At 35.8% G+C, this 25,610-nt stretch overlaps 2 protein-coding genes across 15 annotated transcripts in view; one reads left to right on the plus strand and one right to left on the minus strand.

Annotated features, from left to right (window-relative positions):
* The window catches only part of ZNF644 (zinc finger protein 644), a 104,323-nt gene that overhangs the window by 23,088 nt on the left and 55,625 nt on the right, over positions 1 to 25,610 (minus strand). The window lies entirely within an intron of this gene.
* Positions 6,569 to 25,610, plus strand: part of LOC116873486 (60S ribosomal protein L37a-like) — a 35,928-nt gene continuing 16,886 nt past the window's right edge. The window contains exon 1 of the mRNA XM_032867274.1: positions 6,569 to 6,727. Within this exon, the coding sequence (XP_032723165.1) occupies positions 6,569 to 6,727 (159 nt within the window). The remainder of the gene's footprint in view (positions 6,728 to 25,610) is intronic.

The following is a 25,610-nucleotide window of genomic DNA, read 5'->3' on the forward strand; positions in this document are numbered from 1 at the left end:
GTTTATTATCATCACAGAGGTAGACAAATATATGCTCAGTCAATTTGAAAGCCTATATTAGTATTTCTCAACAGGAAGCAATGCTGCTAACGAAGTGGTAAATTCAGTGTTAATGAGTGGCTTCACTGTTACCACCTCAGAGGTAAAACCTTCTATGTTCCATGTTCCACCCATCTGTTCTGGTGTTAGAGGTTCAGAGATGGAACAGACGCTTCCCATTTAAAGCAACTTCATTGGTACCCCCTGAACAGCAGGGTGACAAACTATGAGAATATCATGTCTGCTTGGAGACTGCATTCTCATTACCAGAATGGCTTTATAGGAGCCTTCCAAAAGTTCACATTCTAAAGATACCAAACTGGTTTGCTCAGAAACATAGTAAGAATATATGTATATGACATCTTCTGTCTATAAAATACATCTAGCAGAAGGAAAAACAAAAGATCAAATATTGTTAAAATATAAAATGAAGACTTTAACAAAGTTTTCCTTCACACCTAAAGAAATATACCTTATCTGTCCCCAAATTAATGATTACCTCTACTCAAAAATAGAGGTTATTCTTTTTCAGAATATTTATTAGCACATTAATATTAAAAATGTACCCCATCAGTTAAAAAGTATGTTATAAGAAATGGCTCCTAGCTAGTATCTTAGCAACAATAAAAATTTTTTCCTAGTTTAATTTTCAGAGTATATCTTAACTAAAAAGTGTTACAAATACATTTTTTCTTAAGAGTATTCAAAACTTATAGCTGTTGCATTGAGATATAACGCAGAACACTGAACCATCAAAATACTTTGCAGTGAATAATGGATCTAGAACTTTGACATCAAAAATTATTTCCCTACATTCATGGATGGTTATGTAGCATGGAGGCAAGAAAGCATTTAACCTACAAGTTAATTTCACACTTACAAACACTTTTTCCAACTATCTTTATGTAGTTAAATATATGTAACAGAGCCATCAACACCAGTTTATGTTAACAAAACTAAGTGGGGGACATATGTGAGGGTAGACATTATTCATTAAGTTCAAAAAAAGGGAAACTAATATATTAAAATAATCAAACCAATGTTATATTGCTTCGACTCCTTAAATTTCAGTGACTCTGCTATATCAATTAGGATATTTAAATAAAATGCTTAGATACTTTTACTTTATCCTCCTCCATGTAATCATATAACCGTAGAATTTTTCTTTTAAATGAATTTTAAAATATTCCTTAAAAAATTCACACACTTTATAAAAAGCTGTAAATGGAACTTTAAATCTACATAAAACATATTTCAGTTTCTTGAAAATCATAATGAGTTCTACAGCTATAACTGCCTGTAGTTATATACTATGAGCATTAAAAAAAAAACAGTACAAAGGTCAGATCTGTCTTCAAGATGACAGATCATCACTTTTATGCCTCAAGCTAGACTTATTGTCTTAGAAATTTCAAACATCAGTATTTTTGCAAACTATCAGCACTTGCTATAACACCCTCACTACACTACATCTTGAGGTTACTATAGAAGAAATGAGGTGATAATTGCATATTAACATAATTATTCTGTAATCCCTCTGAGCAAGCTTCCTAGGTCACTCAGTAATTCAGATTAGATACAACCTTCCTGTCATCAAATCTATGCTGTCCACTTTCTGTTCATGAATAATTTTTTATAGAAAATTAGCTTAATTTCATTCTTTTATGTACATTATTAATTGTATTTATTGCTAGTAGGTTAATATTTTGTGGGCACTTATTACATAATACCAACCTTTGTCATGTAGTATAATTTCATACGAAAATATAATACAATTTGCCCTCATTCCACATTAGCTCATTAATAGCTATATTGCCCTACTAGCTGAGTTACAGTTAAGATATGTCGGATTTTCACAAACCCCAAGTTCATTTAAATTATCCTTAAGAACACAAGACATCTTCAGTTAGTCATATATAAGAATGGGTCAAGAAGAGAAAAACATTCACAACTGCCATTCTAATTGCAAAACAAATCTTAATTAACTGAAATACTATGTGTATAATTACTGTGATATTTAAGTCTATATATATGTATACAGTGTACAAATATATAAATGCAAGCCTCACCTAATACATATTTCAAGTGAAGACATAGTATACTATTTAACCATATCATCTAGGCAGTATCCTACTCTGGATATCATTGAAAGAAAATACTAAAAAAATACAGAAATTCGTAAGGGTATCCAGCATGCCACATGATGAAATAAAGAGAAAACCTGGTATGCTTAGAATAACAATTAGCCAATACAGTTAACAATCTTCAACTGTTCAAAGGTGTGGCATATAAAAGATATGATCGAAGTGTCTGAATCACAAAGATGGATTTCATCTCAAGATTAAATAAACTAAAAACAGGAAACAGTCAACCTATTGCAAAGGGTTGTCTTACACAATAGTGAACTGAATGGCTCAGCAGTTTAGATTACTGTCACTAACACTGTAGAAGGTAATATGGCGCTGGTGATTGGATAAGATGATTTCTAACATCCTCTCTGATATGTACTATATATGTTAAATTTTTGGTTATTACATTATTAACACTTAACATTACTTGAAATAATGAGCTAAAAATGAAGTGAAAATTATACTATCGGACTTCAAAAAGATCCTCTAAATTCATAATTACTTGAAATAATCCCTTAGTTAAATTATAATATGTTGATAAGCTGATTCTTGAACAATGATATGGTACTAAATGACTAACACACCGAGGCCACAGAACTATCTGCAATCATGAAAACTACATAAAAAGGTTTTTTCCTATTGGTAATACAAAAAAAAAAAAAAAAAAAAAAAAGTCAATGAGCTCAAATAAATAGAAAATACATAAATAATGAACAGGAAAAATAAAGCAAGACTATGGATTCTGAAAAACAATCTGAGGGTTTTGAAGGGGCGGGGGGTGGGAGGTTGGGGGATCCAGGTGGTGGGTATTGGAGAGGGCACGGATTGCATGGAGCACTGGGTGTGGTGCAAAAATAATGAATATTGTTACACTGAAAAAATAAAAAATTTAAAAAAATAAAAGATAATATGAATTTAACAGAAAAAAAAAAGAAAAAAAAATAAAGCAAGAATACATTGGGCACATAATGCTTTCTTCCCAAGCAGCATGCAATACTACCATTACAAACTAATGATCTTTATGTAATTTTACCACCTACCATCAAATTACAATGAACTTATTGAATAGTTTCATTCCTGATACCATGAATTATCTTCATTATTTAGTAGGAAAATGTTAAAAATAGTAAGGTACTAAATCATAAACACCTCATAACACAAAGTTACCCTTACTGCTGAGTATACTAAACATAATCTGACACATCTCAAGAAGCAGGTAACTACAAGGACAAAAGGTGGTGGGGAGCTGCAAAGGCCTAACTTTAGCAACCTGACAAAATTATACAATAATGTGAAGTAAGAGTATTCAAAAAAAACAAATGGATAGTCACTAAATGAAGGCTAATTTCCTAATGAAGAGCTTTGTATTTTTAAGAGGTAAGGCAATAAATTACAGTTGCAACCAAAGGAAAATGCTAAATCATATTCAGCATGGAATGACAGCTTATTGTATTGTTTATGCTTTCATACAGTCAGAACAAGATAAGTGATCACTGGGACACCTGAATGGCTCAGTCAGTTAAGCACCTAACTTCAGTTCAGGTCACGATCTCAGGGTCCTGGAATCGAGCCTCGTGTAGGCTCCCCAACTCAGCAGGGGGCCTGCTTCTCCCTCTGTGCTCCCCCTCACTCCTGCTCATGCTCTCTCCCTCTCTCTCTCTCAAATAAATAAAAAAACTTAGAGAAAAATGTTAAGTGATAATCAGAGCTTTGTTAGGGTAAATAATGTACATATGCACTACTTCAACAATAACAATTCATGTAGGTTTTTTTTTTAATGAGTGATAACCTCTTTATATATTTTTCAAACAGAGCAAATGTTTGAAAACAATTATATAATTAACATAAATCATAAATGTGTCACTCCAAAGGTAGTGTGTCAACTCTACCCTCCACCAACAGATTATTAACTAAGATTAATTGTTATTTTACTTTGGGTCTTCCAGTGTCATTTGATCAGTTTACTCTTTGTGCTTAGAGTTTTGAGATATTTTATAAACATAAACCCATTGTGTCCAATAAATGCAAAAGAAGTGTAAGTGTTAAAAGTCCTTGGAAGACCAAACATAATTATATTAGAAGTGAAAATAGAGATAATAGTAATACCTAAAGTGGTAATATAAATATTATATACGCATATGGAATAACTTCTTGAAAGCTGAAATAATTGTGAAGGACAAAGAGATTTCACCATTGAGAAATTACTGTGCCTACACATCTGACAATAATCGGCAAGAGATAAGGAAACATGACAAAAGAAGTTCTTAAGAACAAAATCAGCATCAATGTTAGATGTCTGTTTGCCAATGGTTTTCAGGAAAGACTAGGAATTTGCTCAAGAACTTAAAAATAATAATGTTCAAAGTGTTGCAGATGAAACTTCTACCCCAACCATGTATGATTCCACAGGACAAAGGTCCATTAGAATATGCACATCAAAGTCAGTGACATTATTGCAAACGCAAACAATTGGGCTTTGAAGAAATTTCCCACAAAAGTAGAAGAGATAATCTGGCATCAAAAGACTGCCTGAAACATAACAGATGTCTCCTTCTAATACTCAATAATTTTGCTCTTTCAAATTCAAAACCTCACATATTCAACTGTTTGTATATTTTTGAAAAACTTTTGTAGATTTTACAGTTAAACTCTTATTACTAAAGTTCCATTAATTCATATAGTAATCACATATTAGTCATATTTATAAAGTACAAAGCTATTTATGGTCAGGGAAATAAACTTGAACATTATGAGGTCGAGAGAATAAATTCTGTAACTGAATTATAATTTAATTTTATTGAAAGGTGCTAAGATTGTAAAAAGAAAACTGCAATTCTGTAACAATCTGTAATGACTACTTAGCCTTTTACCTGTATTATGTACATTTAAACTCTAGTAGGTAAATTCAAACTTATATATAGATGGGAAAGTTTGACACTCTAAGAACTAGAAAAATGAAACACAACCAGAAGTTTTACTTTCTATAAAATTATTTTCATTAAATCTGAACTCTTACTGATACCATTTACTCAACTTACCTTTTCTTCTTTCTCTAAAATCAGCCCCCCAAATACAATTATCTTCTAAGAAAAATATTCCAAAGTAATCAATATTCTACAATAATCTTCACTTAGGATGGTAAAAATTCAAATACAAGAAATCTGCTTTCCTTAAAACAAAATATGCAGGAAGATGCACCTCTCTTGCACCAATGTCTTAAAAAAACAAAAAGAACATATTTTGGTGATGGCAAATCACAAACTGGCCATGACATTTTTCTGATTTAACAAGTTTTCCTTACTACATGTTCAATTCTGGAGTTTCATGTATAAAACCAAAGACATTTATTTACTGTGAATATAAATAATAACAAAATTTCTCCAAAATGTTAAAGAAAATGTTATCTAATATTTAGGAAATGCAATTACTTATTACTAATAATCAAACTTAAATGGCTCTCTTCAAACAAGTGTGATTTAAAAGAATTTCCTTTTACTTTACTCCTATGAAGAGAGAAAGATGGCAAGGTCAAAAGTAGCAATTGTGAACCAGAAGAAACTTACAGAACCCATGATTTCCAATTTATTCAATATCCATAATGCCGAAATTATGAATATTATATTATTGTTTTATAAAAGGTGACTAAAGCATAATTGAGATTAGGGGTGCCTGGGTGGCTCAGTGGGTTAAGCCTCTGCCTTTGTCTCAGGTCATGGTCTCAGGGTCCTGGGATTGAAACCCGCATTGGGCTCTCTGCTCAGCAGGGAGCCTGCTCCCCCCTCCCCCGCCTGCCTCCCTGCCTACTTGTGATCGTTCTCAAAAAAAAAAAGAGATTATTTCAGAGAAAATTTTAATTATTATGATTAATCAAATGTTATTGCTGTCAATTTTTTTTCTTACTGTATTGCTATCTAAGGAAGACTATATATAGGACACTTATGCATAGTGTATAGTATAATACACATAGTATAAAAAACTACTATCAGTAAAAGGCAATAAATTATGTCCCCAGTGAGTAATATGGATTATACTTTTTATGGTTCAGAGGAAATAGAAGGTTCTATAAAATACCATGGATAAGAAAAGCCTCAGAAAAATGAGAGTGTTAACTAAATTTTATAGTGTACTGAGCCAGGAGAATCACTCTTTGGTGTCAGACATGCCAGAGTTTGAAAAATGGCTCCACAACGTCCACCTTGTAGCAAAGTTACTTCCACTTTTCTTAAACTTCAGTTGCTTCATCAATAAAGTACATATGAAACCTACTAAGAGGACTGTGAGGATTAAATAAGACAATATAAAACATGCAGCAACGGACCTGGTATTTAGTAATTACTCACTAATATAGGGAATGTTAATTCCCTATAACCCTGCCATAAACTTGTTTCATTTATGGAATGATGACAGTGAATTTGTACGTTGCTCCTACTGATGAAGGAGGGCCTTATAAGCAGAAATTTATTCTGGGAAGAGATACCTGGTACCTTAAAACCACTGCTAAGATAAATGGGCAGAAGCTAAACCATCAGAAGAAACACATCTTAGGAGTTGCTGGGGCTGTAAGAATAACACTCTTGTGGGGATAAAGCAGGGCTTCAGTAATTCAATAAGCAATAAAAAGGGGAATTACAGTGCTTGACCAGTGCTCCAAGGAAAAAGAACATGAAGAGGCCACTCAGGATTTAGGAGTTTGATTCCTTAGGGTCCATTAGGACATGAATTTAATTGTCGTCTCTCATAAAATGTCAATGAAATGAAAGCAGATGAACTAGAACAGAGAGACATACCAAAGTGGTTAAAACCGTAAACTAGAACAGTCACAGATGAGGACTGCTGGAAAGAATGGAGAGGGAGATCCCAAATAAAACAAACAAAAACAGGGGCACCTGGGTTGCTCAGTGGGTTAAGCCTCTGTCTTCAGCTCTGGTCACAATCTCAGGGTCCTGAGATTGAGCCCCACATTGGGCTCTCTGTTCAGTGGGGAGCCTGCTTCTCCCTCTCTTTCTGTCTGCCCCTCTGCTACTTGTGATCTCTCTCTCTGTCAAATAAATAAATAAAATCTAAAAAATCTATAAAAACAGATTTTATACCAAAAAATATAAATCACAAAAGCAACAGATTTTTCACTGTCAAGAGTTAACTATTATGTCAAGGGTACAATAACATCAGAATTTGGGGTTAAAATTATTTTGAGTATAGAATCTTATACAGAGACAGAATACATAATATTCAAGTGTAATGGCATAGGGTCTCTAAGTTCACCACTCACCTACCATCTCAGAAGTTTTTCCAAAAGGCTGAATGTGGGGGAGAGGTGTGTCTTGAAAATGGCTAAAATTATTATGTTAAGTGTATGAAATAATGTATAAACTTAAGTGTTCGTCAGAATTATAAGGTTAACCACTAGAAGAACAAAAAGTAAATACACTTAAGATCCTCAAATTCTATAAACTATTGTGTTTTAAGTAAAGAAGTATAATATGCTCTGAGCAAGAGGGTGCCAAAGAACTTTGAAATAAAAAATGACTACACAGCAACAACAATAACAACAAAAGAACTCTCAGTGGGTGAGTTGAAAAGCAGAGTGAATATGGCTGATGAAATGGGGTATTCTTACAAAGACTTCTTAAAAAAGGGAGTAAAAAAACCCATGAAATTCAGATCCCCAGATTATACCAAGTAGGAATTATAGGAAAAAGCAAAACAAAGCAAAGCCCAGGGGACTAAAGAAGAGGACACAATAGAAAATCTTTCAGAGCTCAAAAAATACAGAAGTCTTTAGATTAATAGGACCCAAACAGTGCTCAGTGGATGAAGAAAAAAATATACTTCTTGACAAGTCCTGGGAAAATTTCAGAACTTTAAGAATAAAAGGTAGAATTCTACTCACTTCCAGAAAACAAGATAAAAACAAAAACTAGACTACCTAAAAAACAATAACACACAATTCTTCATTGGCAGTGTCATCAGATTTTGGGGATCAAATCCCACATTGGGCTACCTGCTCTGGGAAGCCTGTTTTTCCCTCTCCCACTGTGTCTCTCTCTGTCAAAGAAGTACAGTCTTATAAATAAATAGCCAACATTTAAAAATAAAAATAAATAAATAAATAAAATCTGTCTGAATAAATTATCTCATCTATGTTTTCTACTCTCTCCTACTTCAGTTGCCAATGTAGTAATAGTCTGGTGTTCTATTCCTTTTTCTTATTCATACAAACATATGACATGTTTGTTTTCTGATTTTCTTTATAGAAGTGGGATTATATAATATACATGCTACCATAAATAACCCTGTACAGATAGCCTTATAGTATTGTTTTTATTTCAATGATATAGATTTTTCAAAGTTCCATGTGTATTTTTGTTTACTACACATTTCCAAATCATTCCCCAAATTTCTATCAATAAGTCAATCTACCGCCAATGTGTAAGAATGCCTATTTTTCCCACAGTCTTAAAATTTTTTGCCAGCATCATGGTGAAAGATGTGAAAATACTTTTCAACCCAGAATTCGATAACTAGCTAAAGTACCACTCAAGCATAACAACAGAATATAGACATTTTGGACAAGCAAGGATTCCAATAGTTTATCATCCACTCATAGAGTAATTCTCCAGCACAGAAACAAGAATACATAAAAAGAAAGACACAAGAATCAATAAACAGCAGTGCCTGGGTGGCTCAGTTAGTTAAGCGTCTGCCTTCGGCTCAGGTCATGACCCCAGGGTCCTGGGATCAAGCCCCACATCAGGCTCCCAGCTCTATAAAGAGCCTGCTTCTCCCCCTGCTTGTGCTCTCTCTCTCTGTCAAATAAATAAAATCTTTTTAAAAAGTCAATAAACATTAGTAAGCAATTAAACCACTGAAAAAGGCAACTAAATGTAGTAACTATTAATTGTTCAAAAAGATTACTATGAAAAGAGAGTTATATTGTATATAATAATACAGAAACTAAGAAGCTCAAAAGATTTCACCATGGAAGGTTAGACTAGTGGACACTGATTCAAAGAAAATCTTTTAAAAAATGTATTAAAATGCTAAGGGTGCCCAAATAAAATAGTGAAATAAGATATATAAAATTTCAAATCTGTAGAATTAAAAAGTAAAGAAAATTTGATTAAATTAAAATAAAAAAGTAACAACAGAAGACATCAAAGAGAAAATAAAAGCAGAGAAATCCAAACACAGTCTTCTCAATAAATATTAAAAGTTTATAAATTAAGAAAAAGGCATTCATACTTGTTTTATTTTGATATATGCTATATGCTGTTTATAAAGGAAAAGGAAATGCTGAGGATAATAGATGATAAAAAGATTAAGCAAATGTTAATAATAACCATCTACTATCAGAACAATCTAATAGAATTTAAGGCAAAAAGCACTACACCTGCTAAAGATGAGTATTATATATAATAAGATACAATTCACCAAGAAGATATAATATTCATGAGCTCCTCTGCACACAACAAAATGGCTACATAATAATACATAATTATAATAATACATAAATAATAAATATCTACAAGTGTTAAGCAAAACTGACAGTCACAGAGGGAGGCTTTAAAATTTCTCCCCAAAAGTCAACAATCAAAGACAATATTCCAGTTTTACCTAACTCTTCCTTCAAGATCACCCTTCTTGCACTTGAGAAAGGTTCCCAACAAACCTGCAACCTTCCCTGTCTCTGTTAGTTATAACCTTGGAGCAATCTTCTTCATTCATTTATTCACACTTCATACCAAAACTATCAAGAAATCTTATTGCCACCATCTTTAAATTATATCCAGAATCCAATCACTTCTCACTACTACTACATCCAGATAGATCCACTATTATCTCTCCCCTGTACTATTTCAATAGCTTCTTAAATTGGTCTTAGTGCATTTACCTTTACGAACGTACTGTTTACTCTTAATACCAAAACCACAGGAATCGTTTTAAAACCTAAGACAGGTAACGTTCCTCAAAAATCCTTCAATAACTGTTGATCTTATCCTCTTAGAGAAAAAAACACAACATCTTTATAATAGCCTTAATGCCCTACAAAGAACCTATCCAGCAACATTTTGATCTCACTTTACTCCTCCCCACAACTCACTTACCCAGTTCAAGTCACACTGGCTTTCTTACTAGCCCTTGAACACATTCTCTCCCATATTAAGGTCTTAGTATTATTGATTATTCTCCAGCTAGAATGCTCTTGCTCCCAGATACTCATGGCAAATTCCCTCATTTAATTCAAGCCTTTGATCAAACATTTTCTTTTGAATAATGCCTACCTAGACCATTTTATTAAAATTATATCCCAAACTCCCTTACCTTCTCTTATCTGTGGGCAATCTCAAATAAACCTACACTGGCTTACCCCCTCCTTTTTTTTTTTTTTTTTTACCTCAAAATGCTTATCACTTTCTAATATACTGTGTAATATTTATTATGGTTATTGTCTGTATATCCTTCCTACAGAACTAAGGGCATAGATCTTTCTATTTGTTACGGAATCTCTCAAAGGTCTAGAAGAATGCCACCATTCAGAACCTTGGTATTGTGCATTGCTTTGATAATGCTCTACGTAAAAACCTCTGGGTACTAAGTAAAAAGGAGGTTTGGGAAATAGGTATTTCCTTACCACGGCAGCAAAGCAAACAACATGGAAAGGCTATATAGTCTTAGCTCATTGAAAAACTCAAGGCAAAAGTCCAGTGCTTTGTCCCTTTCACTTTGCCTGCTAACCCACCATACTCACTTTCCCTTTTTTCATACCCCCCACAATCCATTTCCCAGTTTTAGAATTAAAATTCAGAAATGAAAAGGCTCTCAACAGCTAAAAGCATGATACCTGAATTTGAAAAGTAAAGCCAAATTTTTACTGACAAAGGGTTACTTTGATTTAGCTGGGAAGACTGGCTGAATGAATTAAATCTACAGTGCAAAGATTTTGAAGAAATTAGATTTACAGCACCTACACAATACATAAACACTGATAATTATTTTCACTCATGACAAAAAAATCCAAATGCCAACTTAAAGACACCAGTTTTTCAAAATTCTATTACGAAATAATAAGGAAAAAAGTGTAAAAACTATGATCAAATATATAGATAGCACCATACAACAAGAAACCAACATTCTTATTTTAAACATATATACGTTTTCTTACTTCAAAACATTAAGTAGAACATTTATAAAACCTGACTATATATTGTAATAACCATGGAGAAATTCCCAATAGAGACAGAAATCTTATAGACTGTATTCTCCGGCCACCATGCAACGAAACTAAAAATTAGGTATTAAAGAGTTGATTAACACGTCAATTACATCTCAATAAAACTGGGGGAAAAGAATATCTACTAAAACAAAGCAAACAAAAAGAGTTAGTGAGCTAGAAAAAGGTCAGAATAAAGTAAGAATGAAGAAAGGAAACACAAGAAGATAGAAAACCAAGAAAGGAACAGAGCCAAAGGATGATACAATAAAAAGATCCAGCATATATTTAATGGGAATCCCAGAAGTTAAGGAAAGAGAAAATAGGACAGACACAATCTTTGAAAAGATAATGGTCAAGAATTTTCTAAAACTTGACAAAAGACAAGGAGCCATGGTTTATGGAAGCACCAGGAACTCTAAGATGAATATATAAAAAAGAAAAATATACCTAGATACATCACAGTAAAAGTGATAACAATGCAAAACAATAAGAAAATCGTAAAAGTTGCAGCAGAAAAAGGAATAGATATAAAGAGATAATAATTTCCCCAAGGGGAGAAAAAAAGCAGCTAGCTCCCGAAGTCCAAGCACTTAATCTGATGCCTTTAGCTAAATCATATTGTTCTCCTGTTGAACATAAAATATCTCACAGAATTATCACTTCAGAGAAGGTCACTGCATAACACAAAGTACTTACCATGCCTTTCTCTCACTGAGCTGACTGCAATCTTCTTTGTCAATTATAAGCTGGGATACCAGTTTCAGTCTACCTACCCTACTAATTAGTTAAAATTAATTTATTAAGGAGTCAAGATGGCGGAGAAGTAGCAGGCTGAGACTACTTCACATAGCAGGAGATCAGATAGATAGCTTATCTAAAGATTGCAAACACCCACAAATCCAACGGGAGATCGAAGAGAGGAAGAACAGCAATTCTAGAAACAGAAAATCAACCACTTTCTGAAAGGATCTCCTCTGATTTGGTTAAAGCGTATTTTCCTCGGGTTTTTGCCACCCTTTTAGTATTTTACTTACTCCTTCATATACTCTTATCTGGACAAAATGACAAGGCGGAAAAATTCACCACAAAAAAAAAGACCAAGAGGCAGCACCGAAGGCTAGGGACCTAATCAATACAGACATTGGTAATATGTCAGATCTAGAGTTCAGAATGACGATTCTTAAGGTTCTAGCCGGGCTCGAAAAAGACATGGAAGATATTAGAGAAACCCTCTCGGGAGATATAAAAGCCCTTTCTGGAGAAATAAAAGAACTAAAATCTAACCAAGTTGAAATCAAAAAAGCTATTAATGAGGTGCAATCAAAAATGGAGGCTCTCACTGCTATGATAAATGAGGCAGAAGAAAGAATTAGCGATATAGAAGACCAAATGACAGAGAATAAAGAAGCTGAGCAAAAGAGGGACAAACAGCTACTGGACCAAGAGGGGAGAATTCGAGACATAAGTGACACCATAAGACAAAACAACATTAGAATAACTGGGATTCCAGAAGAAGAAGAAAGAGAGAGAGGAGCAGAAGGTATATTGGAGGGAATTATTGAAGAGAATTTCCCTAATATGGCAAAGAGAACAAGCATCAAAATCCAGGAGCTGCAGAGAACCCCCTCAAAATCAACAAGAATAGGTCCACACCCCGTCACCTAATAGTAAAATTTACAAGTCTGAGTGACAAAGAGAAAATCCTGAAAGCAGCCGGGAAAAGAAGTCTGTAACATACAATGGTAAAAATATTAGATTGGCAGCAGACTTATCCACAGAGACCTGACAGGCCAGAAAGAGCTGGCATGATATATTCAGAGCAGTAAACAAGAAAAACATGCAGCCAAGAATACTATATCCAGCTAGGCTATCATTGAAAATAGAAGGAGAGATTAAAAGCTTCCAGGACAAACAAAAACTGAAAGAATTTGCAAACACCAAACCAGCTCTACAGGAAATATTGAAAGGGGTCCTCTAAGCAAAGAGAGACCCTAAAAGTAGTAGATCAGAAAGGAACAGAGACAATATACAGTAATAGTCACCTTACAGGCAATAGAATGGCACTAAATTCATATCTCTCAATAGTTACCCTAAATGTTAAATGCTAAATGCCCCAATCAAAAGACACAGGGTATCTGAATGGATAAAAAACAAAACCCATCTATATGTTGCCTACAAGAAAATCATTTTAGACCCGAAGACATCTCCAGATTTAAAGTGAGGGGGTGGAAAACAATTTACCATGCTAATGGACAGCAGAAGAAAGCAGGGGTAGCAATCCTTATATTAGATCAATTAGATTTTAAGCCAAAGACTATTATAAGAGATGAGGAAGGACACTATATCATACTCAAAGGATCTGTCCAACAAGAAGATCTAACAATTTTAAATATCTATGCCCCTAATGTGGGAGCAGCCAACTATATAAACCAATTAATAACAAAATCAAAGAAACGCATCAACAATAATACAATAATAGTAGGGGACTTTAACACTCCCCTCACTGAAATGGACAGATCATCCAAGCAAAAGATCAACAAGGAAATAAAGGCCTTAAATGACACGCTGGACCAGATGGACATCACAGATCTATTCAGAACATTTCATCCCAAAGCAACAGAATACACATTCTTCTCTAGTGCACATGGAACATTCTCCAGAATAGATCACATCTTCGGTCCTAAATCAGGTCTCAACCGGTATCAAAAGATTGGGATCATTGCCTGCATATTTTCAGACCACAATGCTCTGAAGCTAGAACTCAATCCCAAGAGGAAATTTGAAAAGAACCCAAATACATGGAGACTAAACAGCGTCCTTCTAAAGAATGAATGGGTCAACCAGGAAATTAAAGAAGAATTGAAAAAATTCATGGAAACAAATGATAATGAAAACACAACGGTTCAAAATCTGGGGACACAACAAAGGCAGTCCTGAGAGGCAAATATATAGCGGTACAAGCCTTTCTCAAGAAACAAGAAAGGTCTCAAGTACACAACCTAACCCTATACCTAAAGGAGCTGGAGAAAGAACAAGAAAGAAACCCTAAACCCAGCAGGAGAAGAGAAATCATAAAGATCAGAGCAGAAATCAATGAAATAGAAACCAAAAAAACAACAGAACAAATCAACGAAACTAGGAGCTGGTTCTTTGAAAGAATTAATAAGATTGATAAACCCCTGGCCAGACTTATCAAAAAGAAAAGAGAAAGGACCCAAATAAATAAAATCATGAATGAAAGAGGAGAGATCACAACTAACACCAAAGAAATACAGACAATTATAAGAACATACTATGAGCAACTCTATGCCAACAAATTTGACAATCTGGAAGAAATGGATGCATTCCTAGAGACATATAAACTACCACAACTGAACCAGGAAGAAATAGAAAGCCTGAACAGACCCATAACCAGTAAGGAGATTGAAACAGTCATCAAAAATCTCCAAACAAACAAAAGCCTAGGGCCAGACGGCTTCCTGGGGGAATTCTACCAAACATTTAAAGAAGAACTAATTCCTATTCTCCTGAAACTGTTCCAAAAAATAGAGATGGAAGGAAAACTTCCAAACTCATTTTATGAGGCCAGCATCACCTTGATCCCAAAACCAGACAAGGATCCCATCAAAAAAGAGAACTACAGACCAATATCCTTGATGAACACAGATGCGAAAATTCTCACCAAAATACTAGCCAATAGGATTCAGCAGTACATTAAAAGGATTATTCACCACGACCAAGTGGGATTTATTCCAGGGCTGCAAGGTTGGTTCAACATCCGCAAATCAATCAATGTGATACAACACATTAATAAAAGAAAGAACAAGAACCATATGATACTCTCAATAGATGTGGAAAAAGCATTTGACAAAGTACAGCTTCCCTTCCTGATCAAAACTCTTCAAAGTGTAGGGATAGAGGACACATACCTCAATATTATCAAAGCCATCTATGAAAACCCACTGCAAGTATCATTCTCAATGGAGAAAAACTGAAAGCTTTTCTGCTAAGGTCAGGAACACGGCAGGGATGTCCATTATCACCACTGCTATTCAACATAGTACTAGAAGTCCTAGCCTCATCAATCAGAGAACAAAAGGAAATTAAAGGCCTCCAAATTGGCAAAGAAGAAGTCAAACTATCACTCTTCGATAGTCAAACTATCACTTATCATATCATTCGCAGATGATATGATACTATATGTGGAAAACCCAAAAGACTCCAAAACTGCTAGAACTTGTACAGGAATTCAGTCAAGTGTCAGGATATAAAATCAATGCACAGTAATCAGTTGCATTTCTCTACACCAACAACAAGACAGAAGAAAGAGAAGTTAAGGAGTCAATCCCATTTACAATTACACCCAAAACTATAAGATACCTAGGAATAAACCTAACCAAAGAGGCAAAGAATCTATACTCAGAAAACTATAAAGTACTCATGAAAGAAACTGAGGAAGACACAAAGAAATGGAAAAATGTTCCATGCTCTTGGATTGGAAGAATAAATATTTTGAAAATGTCTATTCTACCTAAAGCAATCTACACATTTAGTGCAATTCCTGTCAAAATACCATCCATTTTTTTCAAAGAAATGGAACAAATAATCCTAAAATTTATATGGAACCAGAAAAGACCTCGAATAGCCAAAGGAATATTGAAAAAGAAAGCCAAGGTTGGTGGCATCACAATTCTGGACTTCAAGCTCTATTACAAAGCTGTCATCATCAAGACAGCATGGTACTGGCACAAAAACAGACACATAGATCAATGGAACAGAATAGAGAGCCCAGAAATAGACCTTCAACTCTATGGTCAACTCATCTTCGACAAACAGGAAAGGATGTCCAATGGAAAAACAACAGCCTCTTCAATAAATGGTGTTCGGAAAATCGGACAGCCACATGCAGAAAAATGAAATTGGACCATTTCCTTACACCACACACGAAAATAGACTCAAAATGGATGAAAGACCTCAATGTGAAATAGGAATCCATCAAGATCCTTGAGGAGAACACAGGCAGCAACCTCTTCGACCTCAGCCACAGCAACATCTTCCTAGGAACATCGCCAAAGGCAAGGGAAGCAAGGGCAAAAATGAACTATTGGGATTTCATCAAGATCAAAAGCTTTTGCACGGCAAAGGAAACAGTTAACAAAACCAAAAGACAACTGACAGAATGGGAGAAGATATTTGCAAATGACATATCAGATAAAGGGCTAGTGTCCAAAATCTATAAAGAACTTAGCAAACTCAACACCCAAAGAACAAATAATCCAATCAAGAAATGGGCAGAGGACACGAACAGACATTTCTACAAAGAAGACATCCAGATGGCCAACAGACACCTGAAAAAGTGCTCCACATCACTCGGAATCAGGGAAATACAAATCAAAACCACAATGATATATCACCTCACACCAGTCAGAATGGCTAAAATTAACAAGTCAGGAAATGACAGATGCTGGCGAGGATGTGGAGAAAGGGGAACCCTCCTACACTGTTGGTGGGAATGCAAGCTGGTGCAACCACTCTGGAAAATAACATGGAGGTTCCTCAAAATGTTGAAAATAGAGCTACCCTAGGACCCAGCGATTGCACTACTGGGTATATATCCTAAAGATACAAACAGTGATCTGAAGGGACACGTGCACCTGAATGTTTATAGCAGCAATGTCTACAACAGCCAAACTATGGAAAGAACCTAGATGTCCATCAACAGATGAATGGATAAAGAAGATGTGGTATATATACACAATGGAATACTATGCAGCCATCAAAAGAAATGAAATCTTGCCATTTGCGACAATGTGGATGGAACTAGAGGTTATCATGCTTAGCAAAATAAGTCAATCGGAGTGTTAGGTCTGCGGGCTCCGGGAGTTCAGAAGGCACAATAGAAATGACCGGCTGCTCTGAGAGTGCAGGAGGAACAAGAGAAATGACTGCCAGGTCCCGCCGGGGTCCCGCAGTCTTCCAGCCTCCTGCCTTTCCTTCACCCTTGACTCTCCCGCCAAAAGGATGTATGCCCAGGTCACGTCTCCATAGGTAACCCGATACCTATGCAGGAAACAGATAAAAGACCTCCACCAACTCCCTCCCAGTGCGACTTCCCCCACTCCCCTTTCCGGAGTCAAGGAACCTCACCCGAGTGTGCCCACCTCCTCCCGGCGCAACTTTCCTGGCTCCCCTTCTCCTGAGCCCTGAAACTTCGCAGGAGAGTGCCTTTAATAAATCTTGCCTTGCACCCACTTCGCCTGGTGTCGTGTTTATCTCGCCTATAAAACCTTACACGGAGAAAGACAACTATTATATGATCTCCCTGATATGAGGAAGTGGTGATGCAACATGGGGGGTTAAGGGGGTAGGAGAAGAATAAATGAAACAAGATGGGATTGGGAGGGAGACAAACCATAAGTGACTCGTAATCTCACAAAACAAACTGAGGGTTGCTGGGGGGAGGGGGGTTGAGATGGGGGGTGGGGTTATGGACATTGGGGAGGGTATGTGCTAAGGTGAATGCTGTGAAGTGTGTAAACCTGGTGATTCACAGACCTGTACCCCTGGGGATAAAAATATATGTTTATAAGAAATAAAAATTAAAAAAAAAAAACAAACCACTCAAATGCTGTGCTTTAAATGGATTTGGTTTATGGTATGTAAGTTGATTAAATCAATAAAGTTGATTTAAAAAAATTAATTTATTAAGATGGTAAACCTAAGATGAATGAAAACCAAACAGAATATACAAAGACATGGAATGTAGCAAAAGCAGTACTCAGAAGATAACAAGGGGTGCCTGGGTGGCTCAGTTGGTTAAGCATCTGACTTGATTTCAGCTCAGGTTATGATCTCAGAGTTTTGAGATCTGGGTTTTGGGATTTTGGGTTCTGGGCTCCACACAGAGCATGGAGCCTGATTAAGAGTCTCTCTCTCCCTCAGTCCCTCACCCCATGTTAGTGCACTCTCTCTCTAAAAAAACAAAAGAGGGGTGCCTGGGTGGCTCAGTGGGTTAAAGCCTCTGCCTTCGGCTCAGGTCATGATCTCAGAGTCCTGAGATCGACCCCCGCATCTGACTCTCTGCTCAGGAGGGAGCCTGCTTCCTCCTCTCTCTCTCTGCCTGCCTCTCGGCCTACTTGTGATCTGTCAGATAAATAAATAAAACCTTTAAAAAATTTAAAAAAAAGAGATATCAAAACAACAACCTAATTTTACACCTCAAGGAACAAGAAAAGAATAAACTAAACTCTAAACCAGCAGAAGGAAGGAATTAAAAAATATTAGGGCACAGATAAAATATAAAAATAGAGTAAAACAAATCAAAAAGTTGGTTCTTTTAAAAGGTCAACAAAACTGACAAAGAAATTAAGAAAAAAAAGAGGCAAAAATTGGAAACAAAGGGACTACTACAGACCTTAGAGAAATTAAAAGGATTATAACAGAATACCATGAACAATAAGACAAGTTATATGAAAAGGACAAATTCCTAGAAACACAAATCTGACTTAAGAATAAATAGAGGGGCGCCTGGGTGGCTCAGTAGGTTAAAGACTCTGCCTTCAGCTCAGGTCATGATCCCAGTGTCCTGGGATTGAACCCACATCGGGCTCTCTGCTTCGAGGGGAGCCTGCTTTCTCCTCTGTCACTGCCTGCCTCTCTGCCTGCTTGTGATCTCTGTCTGTCAAATAAATAAATAAAACCATAAAAAAAAAAGAATAAATAGAAAATCTGAACTGATCTATAAGGTAAAGAGACTGAAACAGTAATCCAAAATCTCCCCTAAAGTTAGAGTACAGGGTCAGATTGTTTCACTAATAAATTCTACCATTTAGAGAATTAACATCAATCCTTCACAAACTTCCAAAAATGGAAGAGGAAACACTTCTTAACACATTTTATTAAGCCAGCATTACCCTAAAACCAGGGCCAGATAAAGATACTGAAAGAAAACTACAGCCCTTATGAATACAAATGTAAAAATCTCAACAAAATACTACCAAACTGAATCCAACAGCACATTAAAAGATTACATACTATAACCAAGTGGGACTTATTCCAGGAATGCAAAGATGGTTCAAAACAGGAAAAGCAATCCAGGTAATACATCATAGAACAAAGGAAAAAAAAAATACACGGTCGTTTCAGGAGACACAGAAAGAATACTTGATAAAATCCAACACTGTTTCATACAAAAACACTGAGTGAGCAAACTAGGAAAAGAAGGGAATTTCCCTAAATAAAAGGCATCCATTAAAAACCCAGAGCTAACATCCTTATCAATGGTTAAAAACCAAGCTTTCACACTAAGATTAGTAACAAGACTGCCTGCTTTTCATCACTGCTATTTGACACTGCACAGGAAGTTCTAGCCGCAGCAAGCATACAAGAAAAAGAAATAAAAAGGATCCAAATCGTAAAAAAATAGAATTATCTCTATTTGCAGATGCCATGATTTTATGTATTTTAAAAATACTACAGACTACACACAGACACACACACACACAAATTCTATACAGAGATAATATATGAATTCAGCAAAACTGCAGGTATAAGATCAAAACACAAAAATCAGTTGTTTCTCTATGCAAGCAATGAGTGATCCAAAAGAAAATTAAGAAAACAATTCCATCTACAAAAGCATCCAAAATAAAGAATAAAAGTAAACAAGGAGGTAAAAGGCTTATACACCTAAACACCTAAAAAAAGGTTTATATACCTAAAACAACAAAGCAGTGATGAAAGAAATTAAAGAAGGCATAAATAAATGGAAAGACATCCATGATCATGGATTTGAAGATGAAATATTGTTAAGATGAAAAAACTTCCCAAAGTGATCTAGAGATTTACTGTAATTCCAATGAAAACTCTAAGGTCCTTTGTTTGTGGAAATGGATAAGCTGATCCCTCAAATTCATGTGGAACTGCAAAGGACTCTGAAGAGCAAAAGTAATATTAAAAAGAAATGAAGTAGGAATACTCACTCTGACTTAAAAACTTATTAGAAAGCTATAGTAATCAGGTGTTGTACTGGCATAATGGTAGACCTAGAGACCACTAGAAAAGATTTGAGAATCCAGAAACAAACCCAAACACCTGCAACAGAATGATTTTTAACAAAGGTGCCAAAACCATTCAACAGGGGAAAGAACAGTCTTTTCAACAAATGGTGCTAAGACAAATGGACAATCACATACAAAATAATGAAGATGGACCCCTGCCTCATATCACATACAGAAACTAAATCAAAATGGATCAACACCGTGTGTGTGTGTGTGTGTGTGCGCGCATGCGTGTATCCACTATATATTTATAGTAGCTGAAACAGTAAAGCTCTCTGAAGAAAGCGTAGGGATGAATCTTTATGATGTTGTATTTGGCAATAAATTCTTAGATTTGATACCAAAAGCATGATGAACAAAAGAAGATATAGACAATTTGGACTCATCAAAATAAAAATGTTTCTTCATCAAAGAGCATTATTGAGATATATTTGATAAGAGTTTAATATCCAGAATATATTAAAAATTAAACAAAAAAAAAGACAACCCAATTTAAAAAATGGACAAAGGCTCAGCTTAGAACTAATGTGGAAGATGACAAAGGAGGACCTTAAGCTCCCCTGATCATGGATACAACCACATAATACCAAAGGAGGACCTTAAGCTCCCCTGATCATGGATACAACCAGATAATACCCACATCAGTGTAAATATCCCAGAAAATGACATGAAGACCAGCAGAGCATACGGTCCACAGTTAAATGTAGAAAAGAGGGTAGGAAGGGTAGAGACGTGGTAGGGAGCCAAACTGACCAATGGGACTACCCAGGAGGGAGGGATGTCGCAGGCCCAAAGAAGGGAGATGGACAGACTCCATATCAGGCAAAGATGAATTCCCATTAACATTTGGCTTTGAAAACCAGGGGACTGGAACTTTAAAAATCATCAGGCAAGGTGAGAAGAAACTTAGTCCCTGCCCTTCAAGAGACACAGTACTACAAACAGGCCTGATGAGCTACAACATAGAATCAACAGTCTGAAAAACGCCAGGGGTGTATACAGGAGGGAGATTGGTTTACTAATCTCAGAGCATGTGCTGGAGGGTGCAGGATCTTTGGAAGACTTTTCCAACAACAAAAGAGCTAGCAAGTGCCACTTCCCTCCACTGCGTTCCAGCCTAGATACAGGGATACCTGTGGGAACCAATGCAGCATAAACACTCTCTACCTAGCTTTCTAACAGGGTTCCCACCTCCCACACTCTTCTGCAGACTTGGTCCCTCCATCCTGGGCAGCTACAAGTCCCCTCTTGCAGAAGACTGGCAGAGACTTTGCTGGTACTCTGTACCCTGTCACCATGCTCTCCTGCAGGTCCAGAGGAGTCCTTCCAAAGCAGTGTGCAAGCAGCCCTGCCAGGGACAAGCACAACTCCAAAATGACTCATACCCCAGGGAGAGGAAAAGATAACCACACACATCAGTCCAACTGTGGCCCTAACAGTAGGATAAGGGCACACATCGGGTCTGACTGCAGGCCCTGCCCACCAACAAAAGCTTCTCAGGGGCAACAAAGAGAAAGTATCCTGCAGATCAGTGCTAGCACGGCTCTGGCAAACACCTAGTAAGACACAATTCAAGCCCAAGGAGGCCCAGACTTGCCCACTAACACCACAGGGACCAAATGCTGCCCACTGCAAATGGCAAAGAACCATTGCAGATGACTGGACTGATGGCAAATGTAGTTCATCCACAACAGTAGGACAAAACCAAAACAAGTTGGACAAGACAACACGTAGGCCAAGACACTCCTGAGATGGCTGGTTCTGGTGAACTGGGGACATTGCACTGCAGGGCACTACAGGGCCTCTTCCTCATAATGCCACTACATTTAAGAGCAGGAGAAACAGATGATTTTCCTAATACAGAGAAACAGACAGAAGGTTACCCAAAATGAGGAGAAAGAGGACTACGTTCCAAATGAAGGAACAGGGTAAAATCACAACAAGAGAGCTAAATGAAATGGAGATAAGTAATATGTGTGATAGAGAATTTGAGGTAATTGTCATAAAGATATTCACTGGACTCGAGAAATGGGTGGAGGGCCTCAGTGAGACCCTCAACAAAGAGAGAAAACAAAAAACCAATCAGAGATGAAGAACTCAAAAACTGAAATTAAAAACACAGTATAGGGAGTAAGTAGTAGACTAAAAGAAGCAGAAGAATGGATCAGCAATATGAAGGACAGAGTAATGTAACGTAATAAAGCTGAAAAGGAGAGAAAAATAGTAATTAAAATTTAAAAAATAAATAAAAAATGATAATAGATTAAGGGAACTCAGTAACACCAACTGTAATAACGGTCACATTATAGGGATCCCAGAAGGAGAAAGAGATAAAAGGGGGCTGAAAATATATTTGAAGAAAGAAAAAAACTTCCCCAAATCTGGGGAAGGAAAAGGAAATCCAAATCCAGGAGGCACAGAGAGCCTCCAATAAAATCAACCCAAGGAGGTTCACACTAAAGGAATTAAAATGACAAAAAGGGATCAAGAGAACTTAAAAAACAGCAAGAGAAAGGAAAATAGTTACATACAAGGGAAACCACATAAGGCTATCAGTGGACTTTTCAGCAGAAACTTTGCAGTCCAGAAGGAGTGCTGTATCTCAAATAAATAAAATCTTTTCTAAAAAATTAAAAAAAGAAAATGAAAATGAAAACCACAATAAAATGTCATTTCACACCCATTAGAATAGTTTTAATTTAAAAAAACAGAAAATATGAAAATAACAAGTGTTGATGAGAATATGGAGAAACGAGATTCTAGTCCATTGCTGGTGAGAATGTAAAATGGTGCATCCACTACAGAAGACCAGTTTGGTGTTTCCTAAAAATTACCATTTGACCCGGCTATTCAACTCCTAGATGTATACACAGGACAAATGAAAGCTTATATACACACAGAAAATGGTACAAGAATATTTACAGCATCATTATTCATAATAGCCAAAAAAAGAAAAAAAAGTACATGCTACAACTTGGATGAACCTTGAAAACATGATGCTAAGTGAGAGAAGTCAGACATGAAGGTCACATATTAACATCCAGAATAGGCAAATCCAAAGAGACAGAAAGTAAAGTGTATCAGGTGATAGTGGAAGGAGGAAATAGGAAATAATTACATAGTTGTTAGTGTGTCAAAACAGTTTTGAAACAAGAGAGCTGATGGTTCCATAATATTATGAATATACTAAATAACAATGACCTGTACATTTAAAATGTACGTTTAATTGTATGTTTCATGAATTTCACCTCAATCAAACAAAAGATGACAGTATTAAAATGTTCCCATGTTCTGACAACATCCAATTTGCAGCAAACTTCTGCTGCCTTAGATTCTCTCTAAAATTACTCAACCAAAATCCAAATCCTTAATAGGTTTTTTCTAATACCATCTTAAGAAAACACCAAAGGTTCCCTATAAATACATGAAGAATCCCTCACTGTAAGAAGTATTAAAAAAAAAAAAAAAAAAAAAAAAAACCTAAGTGTTCTTACTGGTCTTTTTGGCTGGAAGGCATTGACAAGACTAACAACTAGGAAATAACGGAAATAACAAGCGAGGACACCTAGGTGGCTCAGTTGGCTAAGTATCTGCTGTCAGCTAAGGTCATGACGCCAGGGTCCAGGATAGAGACCCAGGAGAAGTCTGCTGGCTGCCTACTCAGGAGAGAGTCTGCTTCTCTCTCTCCCCACTGCCCATATTCATCTCTGTCTTGCTCTCACTCAAATAAATAAAACCTTTAAAAAAAAAAAAAAAAGAAAGAAATAACAGAAGCCAGAACATAAAGGGATAATACCATATTTAGAAGAAAACAATGGCCTACTCAGAATTTTAACTAGTAAAAATGAAGGTGAAATACAGAACATGATGAGACCTCAAATATGGACAATTTTTCAGCATATACTCTTCAAAAAAAGGGGAAGTGATCACAGATGGAGAACTGCATATGCAGGAAAGAGTAAAAAGTGATAAGAATGGTAACTATATGGGGTGCCTAGGTGCCTCAGTCAATGAAGCATCCAACTCTTGATTTTGGCTCAGGTCATGATCTCAGGGTCCTGGGATCAAGGTCCATATTGGGCTCCCCGCTCAGTGGGGAGTCTGCTTGTCTCCTCTCTGCCCCTCCCTGCACTCATACTCTCTAAAATAAATAACTCTTTTTTTAAAAAGATAACTATGTGGGTAAATCTAAAATAATGAGATAAAACAGTGATGATGTCTTATGGGGCTTAAAATATACACAGAGTTAAAAAAACATGAGTATTGCCAAAAATAAAAATTGAGTGAAGGGGAAAGAATTGATGGAATTAAAGTGTTTTAATTGTCTGGAAAATATAAAATAACTTAATTAGACTCTTACAGGTCAAAGATATGTATTGTAATCTCTGGGGCAGCAGTTCCCAAAAGTGCGATCTGCAGACCTCTGTGGGATCCCTGAGACTTTATTAGGGGATCTTTAAAATCACAACTATTTTCATAATAACACAAAGACCTGATTTGCTTTTTCACTCCCATTCTCTCAAAACTACAATGGTGTTGTTCACAGTCTACTTGACTCATGATATTACAACAGATTAAAGCAGAAGCAGGTGTAAGAATGCAGCTGTTTTCTACTAAGCTAGATATTGAAAGAGATTTGCAAAAATGTACAAGAATGTTACTCTTACCACTAAGAATTTTTTTTGTTTTGTTTTGGAAAGTATATTCTTCACAAAATTATGTTATTTATGTTAACACTTAATGGGAAACTTTTCCCATAAACAATTAAATTATCTGACCCAAAATGTCATCTATGCCAAGGATGAGAAACATTGATATAACCAAATAAACAAAGTTCTTTTTAAGAATTTAAATGGGTCTTGAGAACACAGAATTTGAGATTCCTTATCTAAATAAATAAAAAGATAATATTACATTCATGGATTGGAAGACAATACCATAAAGATGTCAACTCTATCTCAAATTAATGAATAAATTCAATTTTTGTAAAACTGACAATGTGACTATAAAAGTCTACATGGAAGTGCAAAGAATCAAGAGGAACAAGGTAGAAAGATTTGCCTTATTGAATATAAAGACTTGCTGTAATGCCATGTAAATTAAAACAGCATGGTTTTGGTGTAAGGGTAGATAAAGTAAACCAATGGGGAAAAAAAAAAAAAAAACAGC

The sequence above is a fragment of the Lontra canadensis genome, unplaced genomic scaffold (genome assembly GCF_010015895.1).
Source record: "Lontra canadensis isolate GAN:19392208 unplaced genomic scaffold, GSC_riverotter_1.0 scaffold33, whole genome shotgun sequence".
NCBI lineage: Eukaryota > Metazoa > Chordata > Mammalia > Carnivora > Mustelidae > Lontra > Lontra canadensis.